The sequence below is a fragment of the Canis lupus genome, chromosome 4, assembly GCF_048164855.1.
Source record: "Canis lupus baileyi chromosome 4, mCanLup2.hap1, whole genome shotgun sequence".
NCBI lineage: Eukaryota > Metazoa > Chordata > Mammalia > Carnivora > Canidae > Canis > Canis lupus.
In genome coordinates, this window is record NC_132841.1 from 4,708,857 (window position 1) to 4,725,108 (window position 16,252).

The 16,252-nt window shown below is 41.7% G+C and overlaps 2 protein-coding genes across 4 annotated transcripts in view; one reads left to right on the plus strand and one right to left on the minus strand.

Moving 5' to 3' along the window:
• The window catches only part of EDARADD (EDAR associated via death domain), a 149,949-nt gene extending 147,224 nt beyond the window's left edge, over positions 1–2,725 (minus strand). The window contains exon 1 of the mRNA XM_072822964.1: positions 2,228–2,725. The gene's annotated coding sequence lies outside the window, so the exon portion shown is untranslated. The remainder of the gene's footprint in view (positions 1–2,227) is intronic.
• Positions 1–16,252, plus strand: part of ERO1B (endoplasmic reticulum oxidoreductase 1 beta) — a 107,945-nt gene that overhangs the window by 45,411 nt on the left and 46,282 nt on the right. Inside the window, exons 1-2 of one of the 3 annotated variants that reach the window (XM_072822956.1) lie at positions 3,154–3,309; positions 14,057–14,176. In XM_072822956.1, the coding sequence (XP_072679057.1) occupies positions 3,208–3,309; positions 14,057–14,176 (222 nt within the window). In that variant the 5' untranslated portion in view covers positions 3,154–3,207. Of the gene's footprint in view, positions 1–3,153; positions 3,310–3,468; positions 3,911–14,056; positions 14,177–16,252 lie in introns of those variants that run through there. The other 2 variants (XM_072822957.1, XM_072822958.1) reach the window with 2 other exon arrangements.

Consider the following 16,252-nt stretch of genomic DNA (forward strand, 5'->3'; position numbering starts at 1 on the left):
CTATTAAAAATTGAAGGTAGTAGTGCTCATTGTTCATTTGTATAACTACCTCTTGCTCATTCCCTCTAGACTTGTTGGGTTGGCAATCAAGGGGTTTGCTCCCTCCCTTGAGCTAAATTCTAGAAGAAATGTGAATTTTTATTGGAAGAACAAAGGATGAAATGCAACTGGCATTGATGGGTTGGTCCGATGGCAGTGCCCTGGAAAAGACTCGCTTAGCGTCCCTGAATGCTGTCCTGATGAACTTGCCTTTCTGGAGCCCTAAGCGGTGAAATATTCCTTGGTACTGTGAGCTATTCTACATCTTTGTCATTTGTTATTCTTTTCTAAAAAAGTTTAGCAGGGCTGGTTTTTGTGGCTTTCAACCAATGAGGATTAAAGTCTGTACTTTCTTTCCTCTATTACAACTTCCAGCCACAGCATTAGAGATGGAAAGGTTCAAATCCAGCATCATTGTGGAACTCTGCAGGAAGCAGGGGTGACATCACTGGCACCTTGCACAGAGCTGGTTTCAGTGCGGTGGATTTTAGGGAAAGAAAAGGTATACAAAGAGACCAGGGTGAGAGAACAAAAGGAGCAGTCTGTTGACAAAAAAAAAAACACCCAACCCCTCTTATAGCACTTGTAATAATTAACAGTAAGATCCTGGCAGATGTCATTAGGAGAATGCATTTGGGTGCACCATATCTCATGCCAAATACCTACAATTTCTAATTTCACTCACCAAGAAAAAAACCCATTGCGCCCAGAAGGTTTGTGTCAGGCACCTGAGCAGGAAATGAATCGGAGTATTGTTGCTGTTACTTTTCTGGGTTAGGTAACCAGGAAGACAATAGCTATCAGACCCCCGCACTGGAGTTCTGTGACCAATTTCCTCCTTCCATCTACTGGCCTCTCAAATTGTTCTGCAGTGACAAATCTAGAAGGGTTCTAACTACAGGCTGTGGATGCCACGCTGGATATCCAAGTGCTAGAGGAGTTGAAATTAAACGTCCTTTAAAGGACTTGAGATTTTATAATAAGAATATTTATAATCTACGCTTTTTAAAAAACCATGGCACAAAAATTTCCAGGATTGTTTAATAACATAATCCCACAAAATATGTGTTATCAATAAAATCAAATGCAGTGCAGAGATGAGGAATCTTGAGGAAAAAAACCCCTAATCTCCACTGGATTTGATAAGAGAAAGCTTTAGTAGAAGGACGGAGACAGAGCACATTTACATGAGGAACAGAAGGAAATGGGAGGTTAGAAAATAGAGATTTGGTAAATAAAGGAAGAAGAAACATGGAAAAGTAGTTGGAAAAGTCAAGCAAAAATTCGTTTGCTTTTAAGCTGCCAAAGAGGAAGAGGACTGATGAAGCTGGCTTCTGGGCATGCTATCTGTGGGGTCACACAAGGTTCTGTACTTAGAAGGGCCCTGCACTTGGTTTAATGCTCTGCTGTCACTGTCTTGAAACTCTTAGTATTTTTTACACCAGGATCTTGCATTTTCATTTTGCATAGGCCCCTCAAATGATGAAAATGTGCAGAAAGGTCTAACACAGTTTGCGTTGGCTGATTAATGTTCCCCAAAAACGTACACACCCTAATCTCCAGAACCTGTGTGTTTACCCTATATGGCAAAAACGACTTTACAGATGTAATGAAGAATTTCGGGGGCTGGCACATAACCACTTACCCAATAAACAAGCTCTGTCTCTAGGGAAAAAAAAAAAAAGAATTTTGAGGTCGGGAGATCATACTGGATTATTTGGGTGAGCCCCAGGTAATCACGAGGTCTTTATAAGAGGGAGGCAGACCTTTATAAGGGTCAGCAAGAGAAGACACGTTTCAATGGAAGTGGAGAGAGTGAAGATGTGACAATGTGGTGCACATTTATGAGCTAAGGAATGCAGGTGGCTTCTAGAAGTTGTGTCCCCTAACGCCTTTAGAAGAAATGCAGCCCTGCTGATCTAATTTGGACTTCTGATCTTCAGAACTCTAAGACAATAAGTTTGTTTCGTTTTAAGCCACTAAATTTAGGTCATTTGTTATAGAAGTAACAAGAAACTAATACACACTACATAAAGGTAAATTGATGTATTGCTAGTTTTCTAGAAATCAAGGCTATTAATAAAACGAATCGCAGCTACCATTGACTGAACACATCCTTTGTGCTAGGCACCATACGAAGCCATTTGTGTGTGTCATCGAATATAAGCCTCAAACAGCGTTCACTTACAGATGAGCAAATCGAGGTTCACAGGGGTCAAGTAACTGAAGTCCGTCCGGAGCCACGTGGCACCCGTAGCAGTGGGATGTTTTAGAGGTGGGAGCTGAACCCCGTCTGTATCGCTCCAAGCTCTTGCGTGCGTTTATCTCCATTCCCATACATTATTTCAGACTTTTGGGCTTGTTCCCATTCTTCAACGTGCAGTATTATGTTTGTCTCAACAGAGGAGAGGGGGTGGGACGAGGAAGAGGATGACATCCACGTCTGGGGCGTGGAGCCGGGGCCACCTCTCCAAGTCTCAGGGGGCTTATCCCAGGCGTTTGCAGCAGATCGGGGGCTACAGAACCCTGACCGAGACAGAGACAGCGCTTGGGCCCGGAACTGCAAGGCCCCGCGGCGCGCGCTCCTTATTTGCCTACGTCTCGGGTCGCGTCCCGGGCCTCCCCGCTGCGCGGTGTCGGGAACAGCTGCACCGCAACAACCCGCCGCGGGTTTCCCGGAGCAACTGCCGGGGGAGGGCGCCCCGCGCGCCCCGCGCGCCCCGCCCGCCCCGCCGCTTGTTTTGGAAGCCCGCGTGGTCCGGCCTCATTGGCCGCGGAGGAGCCCGAGGCCCCGGGGAGGCGGAGCGGCCTCCGCGGCTGTAGTTCCCGAGAGCCCCGCGCCGCCGGCCCCGCCTTCCGCCAGGGGCCCGGCTCGCGGCAGCGCGGGACCACAACTCCCACAAGGCCCCGCGCTCGGAGGGGGCGTGGCCGGCGAAGGGGAAGCCGGGGGCGGGGCCGCCCAGGGGATGCAGTGGGGGCGCTCGGCTCTCCTCCTCACTCGCAGCTGCCGGGAGCCGGCGAGAGCGGCCCCCGCCTCGGGCCGCGTGCGCACCTCCGGCCCTGGAGCCTGTCGGCCGCCGGGAGCCGTCCCCTCGCGTCGTCGCCTGGGCCGCCCGCCGCTCCCCCGCCCCGAGGGCCCGGCCGGCCGCGCTGCGGGGAGAGGCCAGCATGCGCCCGGGGGCCCGGCCGGCCGGCGCCGGGCAGGGGGCGGCGGCCGCGGCGCAGCTGCTGCTCACCCTGAGCTTCCTCCCGAGCGTCGTCGAGGCCCAGGTGAGCCGAGGGCTGGCGGGGCGGGGACGCCGGGACGAACGCCCGCGGCGGCGGCGGCGGCGGCGGCCGGGCCGCGGCCGGGCGCGGGGAGGGCCGGGGCCAGCCCGAGGGGCGTCGGGGGGGCGGAGAGGCGGGGGCCGGACCCCGAGCCGTCACGTCCAGGACGCGTCTGCGAGCCGCGGCTGGGTGCGGGCCTGGGCCTGGCGACGCTCGTGGGGCGACGGCAGTAAAAAGAGGAAGATGGTGACGGTCCCCTGAGGTGTTTTCGCTTTTCCTGCTGGTCTTTTAGCGGCTGGGAGTGTGGCGGGAGGTGAGACGGAATGAAAGCGCCGTCAGCTGCTTTGGGAGGAGAGCACGCGTCGAAGTGAAGCCCTCGGCGGCGGGCGGGCGGGGAGGGGGATGCGGATGCGGATGCCGATGCCCATGCCGGTGCCCACGCCCCGCAGAAGTGGAGTGCTCAGGGGAGGGGGCGAGACTCCACTTCCTGGAACTTTCGGACGAGGGGGCCCCTCGGTGTCTGCCCTTGCTCCGGCATCTTCCTTGCCTGGGAATGCTGTATTGTCTCCCAACTCGTGCCCTGTCTGCCAGGTGGTATCTCCAGGTGAGCTCAAGTAAGAGACTGGGGGGCGGGGGGGGGGGGCGTCTGGCCTTACAAGGCCTGTCAGTAGACAGGTGATGGCTGGAGAGTAAATTAGAGTTTAGGGATTGCTTCTGTGAAACCTCTATTGCAGAAGTGTTCTCAGGACGCCGGAAATCGGGGGTTTTGGAAACCAGAGCCTTTTGCCTTGAGAGCGGTGTTTGCGTCTTTTCTACAGTATCATTTGAATAGCCTGTGCTGCAAAGTGACAAAACTGCTGAAAGAAAGAGAAAGAAGAGTCTCAGGTGGTTCGATAAGGAGGGGGGATGTCGTTTGAAGCAGTTAATGCTCATTGCTGGGAAAAGGTGAAGCGGAGTGTAACTGTGTAAACATGTTTTTCTGACTTGATTCACATACTTTTTCCACGGCCTGACGGTGTCGTGCATTAAATCCCAGAAAGCCTACTTGTGTGGATGTTTTTTGAATGAATGATTTGGTAAAAATAAAAAGGGCACACTTTCGGTTTTAGTATTGGTGAACATGTTACAAATGCAGATTCTCTGGCCCCGCCGCCACCTGTTCTGATTCGCTGGATCTGGATGTGACCCAGGGATCAGCAGTTTTAAACAAGCCTTGTTTGTAAGTAACTGTAAGGCTGTTATCCTCTGAACTACCTTTTGAACCCTGCTTAGAAAACACTGAAGTAGTGGAAATCTTTTAAAAAGTAAAATTTCCAAATTGTCTTTAGCAGAATTATTTTCTAGCTAAAATAGAATGGTTGGGTGATTGTTTTGGGGTGGAATATATATTTACATGTTTTTCTAAAAGGATACTTTTCTCATTTTTTCTTTTTATAGCATATATTGTATGTTTTGTCCACAATCTAGAAGCTTCATTTTAGTTTTTTCATCTACTAATTACATGCATTAAACGCTTTATAATTGCATGTGTACTTTTATGTCCAAATGAATATATGTAGTTTTTAATGTCCAAATGAATACATATAGTTCAAAAATGAAAAATTTGTGCATATTCAAAGTAGCATTGTGCCAAAGAATCCTCAAAAGTGGATACAGTGGTATTTTCTAATATAGTGTTGGACCATATTATAGATGGTCTTTTAATCTGTACCATGTTTAAATATACATTATCTCATTTATTGGATCTGTCTCTCAGAAGTGGGGCAATTGAGGTAACTGAAGTTCAAAAAGCTTACATGACTAATATCACACTTGCTAAATGAACAAGATTAAATTGGAGCCCTGGTAGGCCCCTTTTTCTTCTGTACACTACATCTCAATATGCCAGCTTCTTTAGGGTATCAAAATAAAGCAGAGGGAGTCCCAGGAAAATAAAGTGGAACTTAGTTATTTCACTTCTTTTACATATACTGAATTAAGAGGAAAAAAAATGTCCAGTAAAGCATAAAGCGAGAAGTACATTTTTAAAAAAAATATCTCCATTTATAAGAAATCATTTACGGAGAGGTGTATATTGAATGTGTCTCCTTATAATGAAAGCAAAGGTTATTTTTAAGCCTATAAAATCATAGGCATTTGTATATCTCTTACCCCATTTTCTTTTTTTAAAAAGATTTTATTCAGTTGAGAGAGCACAAGTAGGGGGAGGGGCAGAGGGACGTGGGGGGATTGATCCCAGGATTCAGAGATCATGACTTGAGCCAAAGTCAGACCTTAATCAATTGAGCCACCCGGATGCCCCTCATACCCCATTTTCTTTTTCTTTCTTTTTTTTTAAATTTATTCATGAAAGACACACACAGGCAGAGACACAGGCAGAGGTAGAAGCAGGCTCCATGCCCAGAGCCTGATGTGGGACTCAATGGGGTCTCCAGGATCACACCCTGGGCCAAAGGCAGGTGCCAAACCGCTTAGCCACCCAGGGATCCCCCATACCCATTTTCTTATAAATTAAATGCAAATACTCTTTGTAGTCTGGAAAGCACTACTAACAAAAGACATAGTACATACTTGATGTGACAAGTTAATCTTCCTGTAAAGAAGTAATTTTAGTCAGATGTATTTTTAAGTCTTTCTAAATGCATCTGAGGTGGCATGAAATCAGAGAATACAGAGTCCCCCCATTCCTAATGGAAAAGACAGGTCTTGAGACTCAAATAGGGCCAGTACCCTGAGGATTTTCCCCCAGTCCTGAAGACCTTGACTTTATGCTGTGATAACTCCTTGGTGTGGAATGGACAAGAAATAAAGGCTCTGTGTGCCCAAAGAGAGGAAACTAGAAGGAGATCCACGGTAAAGCTTGAACTCCAAAGAGCTACATCCTCAATATGAGAGATGAATCCTACCAGGAATAAGGGAAAAGTAAGAAAGTTGCTAGGGAAGGGGGAAACAACTCCCTTGAGAATCTATAACCACAAGCCAGCTCTTATAAAAGTTTGCCAGCCATATTCATGCCACCTATGCTGGGAAAAACTTCAAGTGAGAAATTTAATTTATGGCAGACCCAGGTGCATGCCCCTAGTTTACTGGTAAAAGCAAATATCCATCCCCTCTGGAGGAACTTATTTTTAACCCAGGTCTAAAGAATTCTTGAAGGTATAGGGCCAAGGATAATAAGCAGCTAATAGTTAAAAATCACAAAACACAAGGCATCATGAATGGGGTACTGGAAATATAGACTATGGAAAAAGATCTGTGATGATCTTAGATTCTGAAAATAGCAGACTTAATTTAAACACATTAAACATAGTGAATTTAAATACAAAGGAGTGGAGGACAGAGAGACCCTGACCTGAAAGTAAGAAAAAGGAACACGAAATTTTATTTTATTTTATTTTATTTTTTTGGAACACGAGATTTTTAAAGAACTATAAAAAAGATTAAAACATAATGTGATGAGATTTCTAGAGATGAAATTAAAAACTCAATGGATGGATTAAATAGGTGATTATATCCAGCAGGAGAAATGACTACTGAATCAGACAACCATTTTAAGTCTTTTCTTTTTCTTAGCTTCATACTTCACTAACGAAATTAGAGTAATCAACATAATCCTTTGTGTTTATCTATTAGTCTCTATACCCACACATCTGGACTTCCAGTGGGTTATCATAGATGAACTGTGAACTCTTATCAGAGGCCAATCCCTCTCTCTTGTATATTAGGTCCCATTCCTTGTTTCAAGGACATGGCTCCAGCAAATCTTCCCTTTTGGTCCTGGATCATTTTCTTTTCTTTTTTAAGATTTTATTTATTTATTCATGAGAGACATATAGAGAGAGGCAGAGACATAGGCAGAGGGAGAAGCAGGCTCCATGCAGGGAGCCCAATGTGGGACTTGATCCCTGGACTCTGGGATCACGCCCTAAGCCAAAGGCAGACGCTCAACCGCCAAGCTACCCAAGTGCCCCTGGATCATTAATTTTTCTGGTTGAACAGTTTGATAGACTGTTACTGTCATCCTAAAACATACCATTAATTCTATTTTAGAGTTCTCTCTTGACCTGCCCATCTCTTCTGGCTCTGCTCCATTTTTCTGATCTCCTCTATAGAAAAACTACTCAAAGGAATTATCTTTATTCTTCCTCTTCTGTTCAGTTCTCTAGCCTACTCCAGTCAGACTCTTGCCCCTACCACTCCTCAGAAGCTGCACATGTCAAGCTGCACATGTCAAACAAAATCGTTTGTTTTTAACCTTAGCTTTACCTTTAGACAGCATTTTTTCCCACAGTTCATCACATACTCTCCTTGTAATACTTTTTTCTTTGGGCTGCCAGGATGCTCTATTTTTCTGAGTTTCATCCTGTTTCTCAGGTTAGTCTATCCTTTGGTTGTTTCCTCCTCTGCTCCTGACCACTAGTTATTTGAACCTCAGGATTCAGATCCATACTCTTTCTCCTCTGAGTTATTTCCTTTGGTCTCTTGGCTTTATACACCACCTACATAACTGACTCTCAAAATCTCCAGACCAGGATTCTCAGCTTTAGATCTGGATATGCAACTACCTTTGCCTCATCTCCACTAACATGATTGTAAGTATCTCAAATCGGATGTGTCAGGAACCAAGTTCCCAATCTTTTTCCTCACATCTGCTTTTCCCAGTCTTCTCCCCCTTAAACATATGCTGCAGCCAAACTGGCTTCCTTGTTCCTCAAACATGGCAAATATGTTCTTGCCTAAGGGCCTTTGGACTAGCAGTTTTCCCTACCTAGCATACTCTTTTCGTGTATTAATTGGTTCACTTGTTCACTTTCTTAGGTTTCTGCTGTGTCACCTTATCTAACATGTCCACTTATCTAAGTTGTAGCCTTCCCTGACCGTACAATGTGAAAGAGAAACCCTCCATCCTCATCTTGTACTCCATATTCTTTTACCTTCTGCTTAAAACTCACTAGTGGTTTCCTGTCTAAATCTGTAAGGTATAATACAAAAATGTATTTGGTCTTTGTCTCCTCTTCCTAGCCTAGAGCTCCTAAAACCCTTGGCATTGCCAGAGTAATAGGGATGCCGTTTGTTAATCGTAACAAGCCCCTTTCAGTCACACCTGTTGATGCTAGTGAAGTGAATTAGTTGGGAACTCCCTAGATCACTCAGGGTGGGACTGGTTGTCAGACAAACCAAGTGATTGGAGGATTGGAACTTTGAGTCCCACCCATGACCACTGAAATGGGGAGAGGGATGCTAGACATTGAGCTCTGTAAAAGCACTTAAAACAAGATTGATGAGTTTCCAGGTGGGTGAATACAGACGCTTGCTGGGAGGGTGGCTCAGAGCCATGGAAGGTGCACTTGCTCCTTGGAATTTCTCCCTATGTGCCTGTCTATTCTGTTTGGCACTTCTGAGTTGTATCCTTTACAATAAACCAGTAAAGTGTTTCCCTGGTTCTATAAGCCATTGCAAATTATTGAACTTGCGAAGAGTCATGGGAACCCCCACTTTATAGCTGGTCAGTCAGAAGTATAGGTGACTAGGAACTTGGGACTAATATATAAGGTGGGGACAGTCCTGTGTGACTGAGCCCTTAATCAATGGGGGTCTGCTCTAACTCCAGGTAGTATCAAAACTGAATTGGGCACCCAGTTGGTGTTGGAGAGTTTGAGAATTGATTGGTGTAAGAAAACCCCAAGTTCCAGTAAAGCCAAAGTCTTACAGTGGTCTCCTGCTTCTCCTTTTCACCTACTATATCATCCTCCTTATTGGTCCTCAGAAACTTTGGACAGCTGACTGCCTTGGGGCATTTATATTTTGTGTTCCCAAGCCTGGAATGCTTTCCCCCTTTCTCTTAAATTGCATGGTTTGTTCCTTTTCATCCTTCAAGCATTGCCAAAATTTCCACTGAGACCTTTTGTAACTCTGCTTTTTAAAATAGTAGCAGCTCAGTCCTGCAATGCTTGTCTCCATTCTTATTACTTTATTAATATCTGACAGATTTTGTACTTGACTGGTGTTTTTTTTTCTTTTCTATGAAAATGTAAATTCATGGAGGGTAGAGATTTTTGTCTTTCTCTCTCTTTTCTTTTCTTTTTTCTTTCTTTTCTTTAATTTTCTTTTCTTTTTTTTCTTTCTTCTACTTCTGCACTTCCAGCACTTAAAACAGTCCAAGGCTTATGTTAGGTAGATCTTCAAATATGTTGAATGAATGAATAAATATATGAATGGAATATATCTAAATATACATGGGTATAAGTAAATATATGAATATAAATATGTGAATGGAATAAATAAATGAATGGAAAATAAAAGCAAATTAATTATTCAGAATGAAGCTGAAATAACAGGATAGTAAATTTTAAAGAAAACTTAAGAGACATAGTCTAATATAGTATGTCTGAGTGGAGCTCCAGAAGAATGAAATAGGATAGGAAAAAGTATTGATTCCTGCATGTCAATATGAAAAAGACAACCCAGTAGAAAAGTGAAAAAAAAGAAAGACCTAAACAGGTATTTCATGAAAAAAGAAATATGAATGTCTTATAGAACATAAAACATTATACTTCATTAGTACAAAAATCAGATACCCTTTCATGCAGACTGGATTGGCAAAAATTTTAAAAATATCAGGTGTTGGTAAGGATATGACTCAGTAGTAGCTTTTGTCTGCTGTTGGTAGGATTGGGATTTGGCATACCTATTTTTTTTTTAAATTTTATTTATTCATGAGACACACACACACACACACACACACACACACAGAGGGGCAGAGACACAAGCAGAGGGAGAAGCAGGCTCCATGCAGGGAGCCCGCCCTACGTGGGACTCGATCCTGGGTCTCCAGGATCATGCCCTGGGCTGAAGGCTGTGCTGAACTGCTGAGCCACCCGGGCTGCCTTGGTATACCTGTTTTGGAAATGAGCTATAGTAATTCCATTTGTAAGCATGTAAGCTAGAGAAAAAACTCTTACACATTTAGAGAGAGATAATGAAAATATGTTTGTGTAGCAGCATTATTCTTTAGCTTAATCTGGAAACAACCTAAGTATGGATTGCATTAATTTCCTATTACTGTTCTAACAAATTACCACAAATTTAGGGCTCAAAACAGTACAAATTTATGATCACATAGTGCTATAGGATGGAAGCCTGAAAATGGGTTTTAACAGGGATAAAATCAAGGTCAACAAGGCTGCATTTCTTGTGGAGGCTCTAGGGGAGAATCATTCCTTGCCTTTTCCAAGCTTTGAGAGGTTGCTGTGTTCCTGGCATATGTCCTCTTCCACTATCTTAAAAGCCAGGAATGTAGCATCTTTCAGTCTGACTCTGACACTCTTGTCTTCCTCTTACAAGGATCTTAGTATTGAGTCCACTTAAATAATCCAGTATAATCTCACCATCTCAAGATCCTTAATCACATCTAGAATCCCTTTTGCTGTGTACAATAACATATATATTCACAAGCTTCAGGAATTAGGACATGGATATCTTTGGGGGACATTATTCTGCCTACCTTACAGGTCAACAATATAACAAATACGTTGTGATATTTTCGTGGAGTGTAACATTTACGGCAGGGAAAATGAATGAGGATAAAATTCATTATGGTGGGTAGCTGTCAAAATAAAATATTAGCAAAAACACCTCACAATATAATTCACACATTAGAAGCCATTAATATTAAAGTACAAAACCAGGGATCCCTGGGTGGCGCAGTGGTTTGGCGCCTGACTTTGGCCCAAGGCGCGATCCTGGAGACTCGGGATCGAGTCCCACGTCGGGCTCCCGGTGCATGGAGCCTGCTTCTCCCCTGCCTATGTCTCTGCCTCTCTCTCTCTCTCTGTGACTATCATAAAAATAATAATAATAAAATAAAGTACAAAACCAAAAAATCCTCTATATTGTTCAGGGATATATCCTATGTGGTGAAATTGCAAAGAAAAGTAAAGAAATTAACAAAAATAAGGTATTTTAGCTTCAGGGGGAGGGAGATGGCCGTAATTAGAACGGGACTTAAAAGATAATATTTCGATATATTTTTAAAATTTTATTTATTTCAGAGAGAGAGGTTGGGGGTGCGGGGAGAGGGACAGAAACAGGATCTCTGCTGAGTGTGGAGCCCAACTGGGCAGTTTGAGGCTCAATCTCAGGACCCTGAGATCATGACTGGAGCTGAAACCAAGAGTCAGACGTTCAGCTGACTAAGTCACTCAGGCACCCCTCTATTTCTGTTTTTTTAAATTTTGGTGATATGAAGGTTTTTTTTTTTTAATTTTTATTTATTTATGATAGAGAGAGAGAGAGAGGCAGAGACATAGGCAGAGGGAGAAGCAGGCTCCATGCACCGGGAACCCAATGTGGGATTCGATCCCGGGTCTCTAGGATCACGCCCTGGGCCAAAGGCAGGCGCCAAACCGCTGCACCACCCAGGGATCCCCGATATGAAGGTTTTTGTCATAGTAGTTGTCTTTAAGAGTTAGAAATAAGTACATGATAATTTTGTATACCCTACCCCAACCCCTACCACAATTAAAATATTTTTATTTTTATTATTATTATTTTTTTAAAAAATATTTTAAAAAACCCAAAATATGGAGGTTTACTAAAAAGGAACAATTTAAGAAAAATTTGTAAGAAGGAGCAATCACTGGATCAAATATTTTTAAAACCTAGGAAGTTGCTGGTTGCTATTTTTCTGCCCCCCTCCCCCGCAATTACTTAGACTTTGAAGTTTTATAAATAGTGAGCTAAAGAAATGGAATGAAATTCAGTAGAATTAGTGACAGGATCTTAGTAAGTAGAATAGTAAAGCATCTGGAAGCCAAAATTGTTAATGATCCTTTGTTCTTTAAAGATAATATACCTCTGACTCTTTATATGTTGTGGGGAGTTTGGAGACGCATTTGCATTCCTAGGGGAAAAGCAGGAGAAAGAAAGGACTGGGAAGTTCTGGTTTCCATTTTCTAATCATCTTTGCATAGATTCCTCCAGTGGATCACATGAATGATCTTTAACAGCCTGGGTCCCACTTTTGTTTTTAAATTTAAATTTTAATGGAGATAATTATAGGTTCCATGCCTTTGTAAGAAATAATACAAAGAAATGTCACCTACACTGAATCTAGTTTTCTCCAGTGGTTACATTTTGCAAGTATACGAGGCAATATTATCACTAGAACATTGACATTGATGCAGTCTGCTGATCTTACGCAGATTCCCCCTTGTCTCACTTGTGTATGTATGTATTCTGTTCACTTTTATCACGTTTAGGATCATGTATCCATCATCATCAAGATACTGAACAATTTCATTACCACAAGACTCCTTCTTCTTGCCCTTTCCTAAGAATTTAACTTTATTTATTTATATTTTTAGAGAGGGAAAGGGAAGAGAGAGAGAGAGAGAGAGAGAGAGAGAAAGAGAGTCTCAACAGCTCCCTGCTGAGTGTGTGTGTGTGTGTGGGGCACTCAATCTCACAACCCTGAGATCATGACCTGAGGTAATCCAAGAGTCAGAAGCTCAACTGACTGAGCCACCTGGGTGCTCCTCCTCTTGCACTTTTTATAACCACATTTACCTCCTTTCTGTCCTACTCCTTTACTCCAACTCCTATCCCTACGCTAGTCCTGAAACCCTGGCAACCAATAATCTGTTTTCCATTTCAAAGATGTTGTATAAGTGAACTCACATAGTACATAACCTTTTGGGGTTGGCTTTTTTTCACTCAGTCTGGTTCCCTGAAGATTCATCCAAGATGTGGATGTCAGTGAGTCCCATTTTTAAATTTAGCTGAAGACTGTTTTGTGGAAGTTTTGGATTCTGAACACATTTTGTAAATACCAATTTCTGTTCAGTTAATGTATACTTCGAGTAGTGGATAAAGCATGTATTTTTTAAGCGCAATTGACTTGGGATTAAGTCTCATTTCTACTTTAGAAAAATTATTTTAACCATGCTAAGCCTTAATTTTCTTACGTGTAAAATGAGGATAATAACACCTATTTCATAGAATATTTAAAGAATAAATGTGGTAACATGTAATGTTCTTAGCACTGTGCCTGTCACGTAAGTGTTCCATAACTGGCAGTAGGAAAGAAAGATAGAGTTACTACAGCAGTATTATTACAGTTTATGACTTTTAGGTTAGTTTTGGAAGAAATTGCTTTAGCATTCTAACTATTTCTTGGATTTTATGTATGTTTGGGGAAAGGAAGGAACATTCATACATTTCTCTAGTCACTAAATAATAATACTTAGCTCTTCAGAATAAGTATATCTGATCTTCTATTGTTTTTTACTTAATTCGCCATCGTCCAAAGTAAATGATTGCTTTAATGTTATATATATATATATGTATATATATATATACACATACATATATGTATATGTATGTTTTAATATTTTATTTATTTGAAAGAGAGAACAAATGAGAGAGAGGGAGAGGGAGATGCAGACTACTTGCTGAGCAGGGAGCCCAACTTGGGGATCTGTCCCAGGACCTTGGGATCACGACCATAGCTAAAGGCAAATGCTTAACCAACTGAGCCACCCAGACACCCCTTTAATGTTATGTAACTTAATCAGCAATCATTACCTTGAATGAATAAATTATCTTTTTATATAATAGTACAGACTTGTTAAGGTTGAGATGCTCATAATTCACATATTTTAAATTATATATGTAATATTTTATATACATATTTATTTATTATACATATATTTATATTACGTATATATTTACATATATATTTTCCCCCTAGGTCACCGGAGTCCTGGATGATTGCTTGTGTGATATTGATAGCATTGATAACTTTAACACCTTCAAAATCTTCCCCAAAATAAAAAAGTTGCAAGAGCGAGACTACTTCCGTTACTACAAGGTATAGTTATAATTTTTGATTCCATTAGTAGCAAAGTTTTTTACATAGCCGTCTACAGATGTGACTTTTATGACCCTATTGAGAGCCCATTTTGACTCTTCTCAGCATCCTCTGTGTTTTTTATCATTGGAATATATCAGGTGTTGTGGTGAAACCTGATCATCTTTTTGAACACTAAGAATCTGAACCTTCCTATGTTTGGGAAATTCGTCATCTTTCAGTTTTGTTTTTGAGGCAGAGACTCCACAGAAATTAAAAATGCCACAGACTTATTTGTCAGCCTTTCTTGTAACTTAGGCTCTGCTATCTACACACCTACCCAAGCTCTATGTTGTGCTGATGGCAGTGTCCTGTGTTAGTACTGTTAGCAGTGCTAAGTACCACAGCAGCAGACACTTCCTGTAGCTCACTGGAAGGGCTGCCAAACGAGGCTGAGGGTACGAGCGGAGCACCATTCATAGTAATGCTGCAGAATTGGTTCTTAAATCTAGCAGTCTACTCAGTTTACAAAATAACCAATGATGGTTTAAAGGTAGCAGCAATAAGGCAGTTTTCAAAAAGAACAATATTTAAATTTAAGAACAATGTTTTAAAAGCTGCTGTTATGCTTTGCTGGGCTCTTGTTCTCAGTATTCAGTTGGGTTTATAATGTTTTTGATTTTCATTTTTTAGTTCATTTTTAAATTGACAATGATTTTCTTTTTTAATCCTGTTTCTATGTAGCTATCTTAATCTTTAAATACTTCTGAGGATAAAAAAAATTGGAGCAGGAACTAATAGCCATTCGTTTTATGGTACCACCAAAATTTTGGCTCAGTTAGCTATTTCCCATATTTTTGCAACACTTTATACAGGTGTCAAATTTCTAGGAGAAATTTCTCCCAAATTTATGGAATAACACTTATATAGGTGTGTAATTGGTCTAATTGACCAAAAGACGGAAAGACACTTTGGTTAACAATCCTCTTTGCATAAATATAAAGGTAGTGATTGTTTCTCAAAGGAATATTAGTGGGCGTTGTAGAAGAAGGGAAAAATGAAAATTGGATAGGCAAAAATAACAGTGTTTTAAGAAAACATTCTAACCCATTTAACAAAATTACTCCGTATATAGTGGGAATGTCCTCATACTTTCCCAAGGGAGGATAATGCAATGATCTAGTTAATGCATTTGTCTCTAAGTCAAGGATATTCAGATGATTTCTACTCCTTTTCTAGTTTTGCCAACCTATGAATTAAGTAAAAAAGCTGTTTAACCAGCACTGGCACAATAGTGGCAGAAAAAGAAAGCTAAGACAACAGGTGAGTTTTAAACATGTGCATACATACTTATGATTGAGCAAGCAAGGATACACAGGTAGAAGCAACAGTCTACCCCTGCCAATTACTCAGTCAGCTGCTGTAGTTGGTATTTACAATTTCTTTTACTATCCATTCCATTCCTTTATTCACCAAATGTTTATTGAATGATTACTTTGTAGTAGGCTCTATTCTAAGTGCTGTGGATACAGTAGTGAATAACACAAAGGCTCTTACTTCGTGACACTTTTATTCTGATTAGGAAGGCAAACAATAAACAACAAAATATAATTTCATATGGTTATAAGGGAAGTGCTATGGAGAAAAATAAACTAGGAGATAGAGTAATGGGGTAGGGGAAGGTAGGTAGCTTTATTTTTAAAGAAGATGATCAGGAGAAGGTATTATAATACTGTGCCATTTGAGTAAATGTGAAAGCCATGAAAAGACATGGGGAGAGAACATTCCAGGGAAGGGGAGTAGAACTGCAGGTATAAAGGTATTGAATGCAGATATAAAGGTTAAGAGTGTTTGAGGAATAAGAAGACTGGTATAACTGGAGCAAAGTGAGTGAGACATGGAGAGTTGGAAAGGTAGATAGGAGCCAAATTAAAACAAAATTAGAGGGCCTTATGCAGCGCATAAGGATGTTGAATTTTAGTGTAAGTATGGTAAGCTTTTGGAGGGATTTGTACAAAATAGACGGTCAGTATGAGACAGGAAATAGAGAAACCATGTAGGAGGTTTTTGCATGAGATCAGATGGAAGGTGATAGGG